At 37.7% G+C, this 12,445-nt stretch overlaps 1 protein-coding gene across 3 annotated transcripts in view; it reads left to right on the top strand.

The window, feature by feature from the left end:
- Positions 1–12,445, top strand: part of MED13L (mediator complex subunit 13L) — a 306,657-nt gene that overhangs the window by 242,991 nt on the left and 51,221 nt on the right. For 2 of the 3 annotated variants that reach the window (XM_040443794.1, XM_040443793.1), the window contains exons 5-8: positions 3,375–3,520; positions 6,095–6,289; positions 6,680–6,868; positions 10,545–10,710. In XM_040443794.1, the coding sequence (XP_040299728.1) occupies positions 3,375–3,520; positions 6,095–6,289; positions 6,680–6,868; positions 10,545–10,710 (696 nt within the window). Of the gene's footprint in view, positions 1–3,374; positions 3,521–5,594; positions 5,599–6,094; positions 6,290–6,679; positions 6,869–10,398; positions 10,403–10,476; positions 10,711–12,445 lie in introns of those variants that run through there. The other variant, XM_040443795.1, reaches the window with a different exon arrangement.

Genomic DNA, 12,445 nt, shown 5'->3' on the forward strand with positions numbered 1-12,445 from the left:
ACTCTTGATTTTGGCTCAGGTCGTAATTTCAAGGTTTTGGGATTGAGCTCCACACCAGTCTCTGCACTGTCAATATAGAGCCCGGTGCAGGCTTGAACTCACAAACTGTGAGATCATGACCTGAGCTGAAACCAAGAGTTGGAAGCCTAACCGACTGAGCCACGTAGGTACCCCAAAAATCAAGCCTGTTTAAGTGCTCTCCTTGTTTTCAGAGAAGTTCTTCCCTGATTATGCACCTTTCCAAAATAGCACCCCTCCATTATTTTCTTAGTACCTCATTTCTTTTGTAGCACAAAATTTATTTATTTGTAGATAATTTGGTGGTATTGCTACTATTTATACTGACCATTTTGCTTACATGTTGGTTATTTGATATTAGTGAACAGGGGAGTAAGATGTGACAGTACCCCTGAGAGGGTAACTTGATCAAGAGAAGGTATCTAATGGCTTAGGAACCTGGGGCAAGTAAAGAGGAAGAAATACAGACTGTTCAAGAAGGGAAAGAGGATGAGTACAGGGGTACATTTACCGGGAAAAGGAGATACTTAGTCCTCTAGGACTCTGGGGAAGGGTGAGAGAAGTGTAATTTTGGACATGTTTAGGGTATAATAGAGATTAAATAAAGAATTGCTTGAATCAGACCTGATTTACTGAATAAAGAGTGGAAAAATAGATGGAGTTAGAAGGCTTAGAATTCTTGTCAGGTGGAGCGCCCTAAGAGAACAGGGTGAGGCTCCACTTTCAGTTTGAGGCAAGTTAAGGTGTTTAGTAGGAGGTTAGAAATGATGCAGGGGCGGGTATAAGTTACACATTGTGCAATCACACTGATGAGGACCTATATTCTATTGGGGTGAATGTAGCATTGACTGAAGGTAGAATGTCATGAATGTGCTGTGAACACTATGTTAAGAAAGGGGGAATGAACTCTTACCCAGCTATGCTCTAAACCATTGTGACTTTGGGCATAATCTCCTCCCTGAATTTGAAAGGCGTTGATCTTGATCACCTCTACAGCGCTGTTCAACTGGCACACAATGAGAGTATATGAAATAGATGAAATTGAGTGAGGAATGGTTTAGGTTAAAAGTAGGTGATGGGTGAGAAGAAGCAGAAACAGGTATGGTGCTTATAATAACCTTCTAACTCTGTCATAACAGTATCTAACGTAATATATCTATAACTGTTTTGTAGAGCCCCTTGTTTACAATGTTTATTCACATATCTGAACTCCTTCTACTTAAAAGTAAAAGTTGGTGGGAGTTGGCTTTTGTATCAGACTACCTGAATTTTACTTTTAGACAAATGTCTAGATCAGAGAACTATGACGGTTGTTATGTATCTTCATTGTATCTAGAGATTTGACATAATCTTTCAGAGTATCCTTTGTAGACAAGAAATAGTGAATGGGTGGCAGCACTCCAGTGAATTTGTAATTTGGGACTTACCTGATAAGATGACACAGGATTCTATTCTCATTGCAGTCTTTGTCACCATTTTTAGTGATGGCGTGGATAAAGATATTGATGGCTCGCTGATCAAATAGCCAGGACGTTAGATAACAGAATCAGAATCAAAGATGATCTCAGCAGGCTTCCACTAAGAGCCAAATATGACGAGATGAAACGCCATGGATGCCTCTAGTGCATGCCTCCAGTTGGGCCAGCACGCACACTGCACAAGGACAGGAGGCACGGGCTTCCTTCAGATCTTACCTCCATTACTCTCTGTGTGACATATGGCCCCACATTCAAAAGCATAAAAGAATAAGAATTGTGAATTCTCTTTCTCCCTCAGTCATGCCGTGTCATTCCCCAAAGGCAACCAGGATTATTAGGGTTTTAAAGTGTATGCTTCCAGAGAAATTTTATGCCAGTGTAAGCAAATTGTGTGTGTATATATTCCCCCGACCCGGTCCCGTTTTTATACAGATGGGACTCTATTAGCCACAGTGTTTTTGTGCCTTGGTTTTCCCCTCATATTCATGACTTTATGTTGGAGGTTTCCACATATCAATGTGGTCATTTTCTTTTAAGTGGTTGCACAGTATTACTTTGTAGGGATGAATCATAGATCAGAGTTTAGCTAACCAGTTCTTTGCTGATGGGCATTTTTGCTGTTTGCAGTATTTATTACAAGCAGTGCTGTAGTCAATAATTGTACAGTAGTTTTATCTATGGAATAAAGTCTTGGCAGTGGTTTGGTAGGTCAAAGGGGGATTCTACTTTCTAATGTCACTGTTGTCATCCCTGCTCTCCTGTGTCATGTATTCTTAGAAAAAAAAAAAAAACAGAACTGTACAGCTGGAGAGAGTACCATCAAGTTCTCAAAGTCTGTCCTTGGGCTGGGGGTAGCTACAGGCTATCTCAACATACTTGTCAAGGAAGAATATATACGCTTCACTTTGTGATAGAATGAAAATGTTACCATTTTTATTTCAATTTTCCCTTAAAGCATTATAATTTTATACCTAAGCAAAATTTAATGTTTTGAGTAGTACTCGAAATACAGTTTATAACATTTTAGGGAAATTTTGAGAAGAAGCACATCTTGGAGATGATTTTTTAAATGATAGTTGCCTGGCCTACAGTGACTTTGGTTCATCAGGCAAGTATTCTTACAAGCTGTCTTGAGAAATGGAGATATTATCACTGGCTTAGGGCCAAAGTTAACAACTTTGAAAGAATGTGCTACTGTAGTAATTTTGAAATTATTTTTCTCCAAGACACATCATTTTTATCAATTTTTAGCTAATTGTGTGGAAAATGGAGAAGTGGAATGCTTTAATAAAATTTTGTGATGAGAAGTAAATTGTAAAAATTAAGTGTAATATTACCAGCCCATTTAGAGACTTGTATTACCTTAGCAATTGTATATTGGGAATTTGTATACAACTGTGTCCTTAATTGCTATTTTTAGATGAACAATTTTAACCATGTTCAACGTTGTAAGCTTGTAAAATTTGATGTTATTGTTATGTCATACCAAACATAAACAAAACTATTTCATCATTGTCCCTAGAATCCGTAAAAAGCCAGTTCAGAAGATAGAAGGATGTTAAGGTAGAAAAATGTTAAGATTCTTTTTCTGTCCTTAGGAGTTTATAGTCAGCATAGGACACTTTATGCAAATGAAACAGGGGGCAATCTGCACAATAGCTTTCCAGATTTCATATTGTAGCGTAACTAGTGTCTTTGTCAACAGGTCATTGTTATGTTACTTGTTCAAATCAACTACAAGTATATGCTATTAATCCACAGAGGCAGGCTTTGCTGGGTGATTGATAAAAGTAAAGCTGTATCCCGTCTGTAATTTCTGTGTCTAGCACTCATCTCCCACCAAAATGGAGAGTTGAATTTCTGCTGTTTCTCTTATAGTGAGCATCTGTCCTGCGCGTTCACGTTCTTTCTTCATGGAGAAAGTAATGTGTGCACAAGTGTGGAGATTGCCCAACACCAGCCAATTTATTTAATCAATGAGGAACATATACACATGGCTCAGTCTTCACCTGCACCATTTCAAGGTAAGTAAATGGTGATGTCCCTGTTGCCTACCTCTTCCCCACTCCGTGGATAGTCACCTTGCCCAGTAAGATTTGCAGATGGAGATGTTATCTTAAATGGACATTTTAAAACTAAGCGTAAGGGTCAACTTCTGAAGAAGAAAGGAAAGACTACCATTTCACATGAATAGCTTTCTAACGTTTTGCTGAAAGCTTATAGCTTACCACATTTACAACATGGTATTAGGTAGGTGAAGTTGCATTAAGGAATAAAATGTAGAGCATTTCCTTCAGAACCAAAGGAGGTCAATAAGTATTTGAAAAATAGGACCCAATGAGTAACTGACAAATCATATCAATCAAAGGTTTTCATTGTTTTGTTTGTTCCATGGTTTCAGGCATGCAATGACCTACAGAAAATTACTGTTAAATTACTGTTTTTGAAATTTCATCCAGAATCAAATTTCTAGAGTCGCAGTTTCTTCAATAATGTTAACAACTTTATTATTTTATTTTAATTAAAGACTGCATTGATGGTAGTTTTTTATTGTAATTTAACTTAACATTTGTATTTTCATTAATTCTCAACCAGTCACCTCAATATCCCCAAAATAACTCCATGTCCATTTTTTCTAACCGTGAATTCTAAATCTTTAATTTTGTTTTTGGAATTCAGAATTTTCTATGAATAGCATTATAAATGTTACAGTACTTAAATGTAATAATATTAGATTGAACCATCTGGAAGAATTTTTTTTGGTTCAGTCTAATTTACTAGAGATGTCTGCTATGGTCTCAGTATATCCCACAATGTAATTTTTTTAAAACACTGATATTTTAAGGGATTTAAGTAAAATATTTTTATGGACTTATTAACAGCCTGTCTTGAGTGTTTAGCCTCCATATTGTTTATGATTGCCTTTTGGTTTCCTACAAATGATTCTGATTTAATTTGATAAAAACATCTGTTCCTTGCCCTAAAGATAATTGAGACTTTTTTTTTTAAGGTAAAAAAAGAACATTGAATCCTCATTTGACTGTGTCCTAATTATTACCTTCCCCCCCTTACTTTGTAACACATTTTAAACTATATGCTTTATCATTATTTAATTGGGGATCTTTGCTATGTAAACTGCTACAAAATTCAAAGCCCAGTCCTCAAACTGTACACTTTGGAGTTGTACAGTGTGTGCATATTGTGGATTACCAGATTATTTAAATATTGTGTTTTCTTGACTGTAAAGGTGTTGAGGACCATCTAACTTCATTCTAGACTTTATCACTGAAAATGGAAGTGTTTATTTATGATAATAACGGAAGGAATTCCTAGTCATGAGGGAAGGCAACTAACCTTCTAAGTTGGGAAAGATAATATTAGCATTATCAGGTCTCCATAGACCACTTATTTAAAGGCTTCCTCATTTGCCACCGACGTCTTGAATCGTAGAAGACTTTTGTGGGATGTTGTCCTGCTTATTTCCCATGATCGGTATGGAGAAGTTACATTCTTAGGGCAGGTATTAGCCTATAGATAATTATAGTAAAAATAATTAACCATATTGGTGTGGGAATTTCCTGGAAGTATTAATACAGAAACATTGCCCCTGACTCACTGTGTTGGTTGGAATCAGTATTTTTATCCCATCTGGCTCAGTGAGGAACAGGAGAGAGTCAACAAGGAGTATGTGATGTCTACAGCTATCTCTGTCTTGAACGATGTCATATATCAACTAGCTGTTAAAAAAAATTAAAGCCATCCAAAGAAAGAACATCTCATTTTATGACTATGCTGAGATTTTTTTTTTTAGAAATTAGGGTTAAGAAAAAGTTTATCCCCAGAAAAGTGTTGTTTGGAAGGTTAGCCTCACCCCAAGGCCACAAACTGGCTGGGTTATATATTATATACAGCATCGTGTTAACTACATTTTTGTGTCTAGCTCAGTGAAAATAACATCAGGTCAAATACTGAAAGAGAAAGATAGAGGGATTTTGAGTCCTTTACTTTGAGTATAATAAATTTTATTTGGAGTTGTTTCATCAACAGACCTTCAAAACAGCCGTAACTGAAATTATAACGTAAGGATTATGTTTCAGACTTGGTACATTAAGACTTTTTGCTATACAAGTTTTCTTTATATCTTATTTTTAAAATTACTACAGACATTCAGGAAGTCTCAGAAACCCTGGGAGGAGTATTCAAGTTCTAGGCAGGTTTTGGGGGTGTGCGTATTAAATGGCTTTCTTTTGTTATAAAAGATTCAGTGTTTGCATTGTATAGGCTATTATCAAACAGTTGTGTATACGCTTTAATATACAGATAGTTTATATTTTGTGTGTTGATACAGCTGTCTCATAATATTTTTACCTTCCCCATTTGATTTCCTTAAAAAATTGATGTGAGTTGAGAGGTGTATAAGTAATAGGTACTAAAATGAGAAACTGTAAAAAATCAGACTTTGAAAGGAGTCGGGAAATAAAGAGCCATATCCAGTAAGCGATGGTATGCTTTAACCTAAATTACCACATATGCAGCATTACGCTTAAGTAGAAATTATCAAGTCGATCTTTAACATCTGTTTCTCCTCCCTGCCTTAGTACTGGTAAGTCCTTATGGCTTAAATGGCACGCTGACAGGCCAAGCATACAAGATGTCAGACCCCGCCACCCGTAAGTTGATTGAGGAATGGCAGTATTTCTACCCAATGGTGCTGAAAAAGAAAGAGGAGTTGAAAGAAGAAGAGGAGTTGGGATATGATGATGATTTCCCTGTGGCAGTCGAAGTAATTGTTGGTAAGAGAAAATATTTTGCCTGAAGAACTTTATTCTATCTTCTTCATCTTTCTTAATTTAAAAAGATAATCATTGAGATTCATCAAAAATAAGCTCCGTAATTCTCCCATCTTTTTTTTATTCTCTTGACACCGTGGTATATGCTGAGTAGTTATCTTGCCTGAAGCACCGAAGTCCCTGTATTCCAAATGCTATTATCATAATGTTGGAGCACATGTTTAAACAGCTATTAACTTAGGAAGGAATGGAGCACATCACTTCTGGCAGGACCTCACGAGCGTCTCATGTTCATCCTTGAGCTTTGCCTCTGACCGCTAGAATAATCAAGTTGGCAGCCTGCTGTGAGCTGTTTCTCAGGCCCGGTTCACTCCTTGCTCTCTTTCCTCACAGGTGGCGTTCGGATGGTTTATCCTTCAGCATTTGTTTTAATCTCTCAGAATGACATACCGGTTCCTCAGAGCGTTGCCGTTGCTGGAGGCCATATTACCGTCGGGCAGCAGGGACTGGGTAGTGTGAAGGACCCAAGTAACTGTGGAATGCCTCTCACCCCTCCCACCTCTCCAGAACAGGCTGTAATGGGTGAGTACAATCCAGGCATGTCCTAGGTGGAGGAGGTCACAGAAAAGTACGTAGTTCCCTTGCCGTGGGACGGGTGAGCAAACTCACGGTGAGACATGCCTTGTGGAGGAGGTGGAAGGAACACGACAGGGGGATTTTGCAAAATGGAGGAAGAAAATTTTCGGCAAACACAATTCCGGTGCTTCAAAATTTTAATTGTGCTGTGTTAGTCTCCACTCCATTCGGACAGTGTGGTTGCTTCTCTTAAGTTCGGTACACACTTCTATCCCTTTACACAAAATTAGGGCACAAGATGTAGGCTGCTCTTTTTTTCCTTAACGGTGGAAAACACTAAATCAGAATGGCTGAAGCGTGTGCCCAGTTCACCATTGCCAGCCAAGGGCAAGTCTAGGATGATTCTTTCCTTATTATATTATAAAGTTAGACTGGCATCTAGGAACTCCGAATCAAATAATTTGTTCTGTCAGTAATCTGTCCACATTAGTGACAAGTATTAATTACATGTGAAAAATTTAAAAATGTCCTTAATGGAAAAATTCAGAAATTGTTTAAATTGGGAGCATTTTGCCTTCTTTGTTCAGTGGTATATTTTCTGTGTTAACTTTTTGGTTGTTGTAGTTGACTTCATTTTAATTGGAAATCTAGTCAGTAAGGAAAGGATACTCATCGGACTTGAACTGAAGTGAGATCATTTATAGGCTTTTTTAATGCAGGCCACGTTAGCAAAAGCATCAGAGTAAATAAAGTCTTGGGTGGTGAACTGAAAACAGGCTATCAAGCATGATACATACTTCCGTGGTTATTTTCACGAGATGAGATAAGACAGTATTTCAGAATTTCTAGCATGCTGCTTGGCGTGTGGAGGGTATTCAGTAAATGTTCATGGCTAAGCAATATATTGGGGACAAGGATAGATACTGTGATTGAATGCACCTAATTTAAAAACCTGGCTGTGTAGCTTTTACTAGGTGAGTTGGCTGTACTCACTTCTCATGCTTGTCTTGAACCTCCGTCTCCTTCTCTGTTAAGTACCATGTACTTTACAGAGCTGTTACACATGCTAGGTGATGTACTCGCCAGAGCTCTGTAAGCAGCGGAGCAGTATGTGGATGGTGGCGTAAGTGGTTTTAAAGCGGTACTCAAGACACCAGCTCCAGCACACGTATTGTGGTATCTAGAAGGAGTTATTCAGAAACTGTGTGGAAGGCATACAAGTGGGCAACAGGCAGCCTCTGTCTTTGGGAGCAACGCACTTGCTAACACCGTGAGAAAAGGACATCCGACTCTAATATGGTGCAGCAGAGAATTTGGATGACCCGTTGTGAAAGGGTTTGCTCAGTGTTTATTCAAAAAGAAAAAAGAGAAAAACGCTTTGACAGTTTTGTTTAATAATCATCATAGAAAAGATCTATTAATATAAAGACTAGAATTATCGGTATTTTGAAAAGTTGGTTAATTACATTTCCTCTTGAGGCTTGGATTTTAAACGCTTGGGCTACATAAGTTGTCATCAGTTTTTGTTTATTTATCTGGTTGTTTTTCTTTTTCCTGGTACTTGGTGAAATTTATATTTAATGTAAAATTGAAAGCCTGCTATATGCATGATGTCCTGGCATCCTGTCAGTTCAGAACTCTGAATTTCACAATTCAGAAACACCAGGTTTTGTTTAGGGTGGTTTTCAGTAGGGACTTCCTCACTGTAGATCTTCAAATTACTTTGCCTGGACTCTGTGTGAGTATCATTGTGCTAAGCCCTGGGTAAATAAGTCCCCTGATGCCTGTGCTCGCTCTCTCTCTCTCTCTCGCTCTCTCTCTCTCTAACTAACTAACTAACTAAAAGCAACTGGAATCTTTGTAAAATGAATTTGTCTAAATTTTCATATGTGATAATAATTATGATACGTTGAAGTATAGCTTAGGACTCCTAATGTTTCTCAGAGTCCTGCTCAGCCTTGTCATTTGTGTAATGACTAACATTGCACATTGACGTTTTCCTAGATACAGGACAAAATGGGTTCCCTTTTCCCCTAAGATGGCCAAGAATCTCCTAGATTAGCAGGGGAAGGAGGGCCAGCTGGTTTTGATGAAATCCTTCATGCCACACGTGGATAGGTACATCAGCTTGCACCTTCTGTTTATAGAGATAATTTTGAGAAACAATATTCAACATGTATTGGACAGCATGGAGTACAAGTCTTATTTAATTCCCTTTGAGATATCATCCACCTTTTAGTTCAGTCATTAAAAGCTACTGAAAAGCATGAACTCAGTTTTAATCAGGGAAGACTGTGCCTTATTTTCCCCACCCGTCTCTTTCTTTGTTCATAAATTATCCCTTATGGTGCCATGGACATATGATCTCTTTAGCTAAATTGTAAGCTGTTTGGGGGACAAAGGGCTGTGTTTTCTGTTTATTTCTCCACTTTTCCTAGTTTTATAATAAGCATTTGAAAATCCATTATAAAATTGAAATGAATTACTTTGTATCACAAACCAAGTAAAGATGAAAGATGGTAATGAAAGACCAAATTTCTTGTCTCCTTTAACTTAACTCATTTGTAATATAATAATACTTTTATAGGGAACAAGCAAGCAGTCTTCAGTTCCTTAGAATCGTAAGCATTTTGACACTGGTCTTTGTTTTTTGTTTTTTAAGATAGAGCTAAGCCTAACCATTCAACTTATATAACAGTAGTGTTCCATTGTTATCAGGACTATTAACTTGTGGTATTAGGATGTTTGTTTATCTTTCAGATGAGGGTACAGATTTCTAGGGTGCTTAAAATTGATTATTTCGGTCAAGATGTTTTGATCATAGTTTGGTTGAGACTAAAACCCGGGATTTATTTATGAAGTCAAAGGGATGAAAGTAATTGAATCAGAATCTAATACTGAAAATCAACTTCAGTATTTGTCTTGTATGAGATAGAAGTAGTAAAATACTCATAACCAATAATCAGTATTACCAGCAATCATAATCAACATAATAGAAAGAAATGGATTACATACCAACTATAGTTGGGAAAACTCAGTGGAGTTATTAGAGAGAAACTAGTGAATAATCCTCTGATACAGAATGTCGAGACAACCTCTTTCAGTGTTTTAGCACTAAGCTTTCATAAATAGTGTCAGGCATAAGGACAGACAGTTCCACACACAAATTTGAAATCTGACCTTGTTAAAAGCTTTGTGCCATTAAGTTCTTTTCTCCTACCCAGGGCACTGGGTGCAGTTGCACAGCCGTTAAGCTAAATGAGCATAAAGCTCCCTCTACTGTTTTGTTCTTCCTTGAAACTTATTTATTGTATTGGGGATTTAAAAATTTAAAACAATCTATTCATGTTTACATTTTTAATGTTACTGTGTGAACCCTTACAAGTAAGTTGTCTCCAATATCTGTAGAGTAGGAATGCCTCTGTGTGGGCACGCCCTTGGGGTGCGTGAGTGTCGATGTGTTTAACTATGTTAGGGAGAACACAGAGAAGCATACACAGTGCCGGTCTACAAATTATGCTCATAGTTACAGATAGTGCTGTTGCCAGGGGGGTGGGAACAAAGCTACATGAATAATACGAGTTTCAACAATCAAAATATTTCTGTTAAATAAGCTTGCGGTCTATGTACAAGGAGACCTTTTCGGATAATTTCCAAATTACAGATTGTCTTTCTTTTTCAGGGGAGAGCGGAGGTACGCAGAGTGCGGTCAGTCACCTAGGTTCCCAAGACGGGGGGATGATAACTATGCACAGTCCAAAGAGATCGGGGAAGATTCCTCCAAAACTCCACAATCACATGGTCCATCGAGTCTGGAAGGAATGCATCCTCAACAGAACCCAGTCCAAGTATGACTTCTGCATTCTGTCTGGGTCATGCTCCAGTAGCCGTCTCTTTGATTACTACATGAAGAGTGTCGATCACATTGTGCCACTGGGTGACCAAACCTGAGGGGTCATTGGATTCGTAGTTCATTTTTTTTTTTTTTTAACTTAATAGCACAAAATTCAAAGCAAGGATGTTAAAGATATTTACTTTACTGAATTTGATTATTTAGGAAATTTTGAAGTTCTGGTCATCTCAAGATTGGCACAGTATTCATCTGGCATTTTTTTTAGCACAGATGGTTTAGGACAGTAGTCAGTGGGTGTGGTTTTCCTTCGGATACCAATTTATGAATGTTTTCTATTTACAAAGGGAAATGACCTTTGTCGCATTTTCTGTGACATTGGCCTTCTGTTTTAAATGACAATACAGTTCTGAACTGAACTGATGACAGAGGGGTGTTTACCAGCAGCTGTGCTTCTGTTGGTTGATTTGGGGAAGCCATATTCTTTCTTCCCCTACCAGACTTTGCTTCCTTCTTTTCCTCCCCTAGCACCTATCCTCCTGCTCTCCCTCCCTGCCTTCCTTAACATTATTCTGGAAAAGAGGAAGAATTGATTCTCAGAAGAGACTGCTGATGATTATTTTAGTTGCGTGAATGAAAGCAAATAGTAGTCAATAAATACTATTCCACTTATCCAAATTTACGTAAACAGATTCAGCATATTTTCACATCTCTTTTGATAGAACTGAGATGTCCCCTTTTTTGCCTGAGGAAAGTAAACAAATGAGTCTTCCTTCTCTAGAACAGAATAAATATGGATGCTCTTGCCAATAACTGCTAAGAACTCCACTCCTTTTAGAAATTAATTAAGTGTTCTTCAGTGACTACTTAGAGTTCTGTATACAGATTTAAAACCTGTCATTTGGATCGAGCTTTTAGGAAATTCATACTATATATTTATTCCTCAGTGAATTGGTTCTGGAGTAGGCTGCTGATGAAGATATAGTACATAAAATCTAGAATAGTTGCAGCAGGAGATTATATATCATGTTATAGAATTAAAAAGGTATCTTTAGTCACTAAAAAATTATCCTTTTCTTTAGAATAATTGGTACAGGTGTTTTCACCTCTATCTACAATGCCTAGATGATTTCCAAGTTAACATTTTCTTTTTCTTTTCCTGACATTTACTGTCTTTGATTTTTGTCACCACTAACCTATCACCTTCGCCAACTCTAACAGCCCTTTGTGGCAGCAGCACAGAGCAGGGAAGTGACACCCAGAAAGGCAGGGGAGGGTAGAGAGCAAGAGAAGTCCCTCCAGAGCCGTCATCGAAGCACTTTGCAATATCAGCTGTGGCAGAATCAGCAATACAAAAATACTGCCCGGTGTTTTCTTGTCACTGTGTAATAACAGACACTGCTTTTTGCTACCAATTACCAGTGACATGTAAGAGGTCATTTTTTTCTTGTCTTTAATTCGCATTACAAGTGTAAAGTGCTGCCCTTAAATGCTAGTAAATATAGGAGTTTTAAGAATGATTTAAATAGTCTGTCCCAGGGCATGTAATTCACAGATGCTGCGAAAAGATAATTTTAAAAATTTTGGTTATTTCTACAAAATTTAGGTGGCTTTTTAAAGCAACGGCCCATAGTGCCAGGTAGTGTTTCAATTGCTCTGTGTGTCACCCTTGTTCAAATGTACTTTATTCTTAAACAGAAGTATTTTGGATCCTGCTTCTTCTAGTGCAAAGA

Source organism: Herpailurus yagouaroundi, unplaced genomic scaffold, assembly GCF_014898765.1.
Source record: "Herpailurus yagouaroundi ecotype Mexico unplaced genomic scaffold, PumYag 191, whole genome shotgun sequence".
NCBI lineage: Eukaryota > Metazoa > Chordata > Mammalia > Carnivora > Felidae > Herpailurus > Herpailurus yagouaroundi.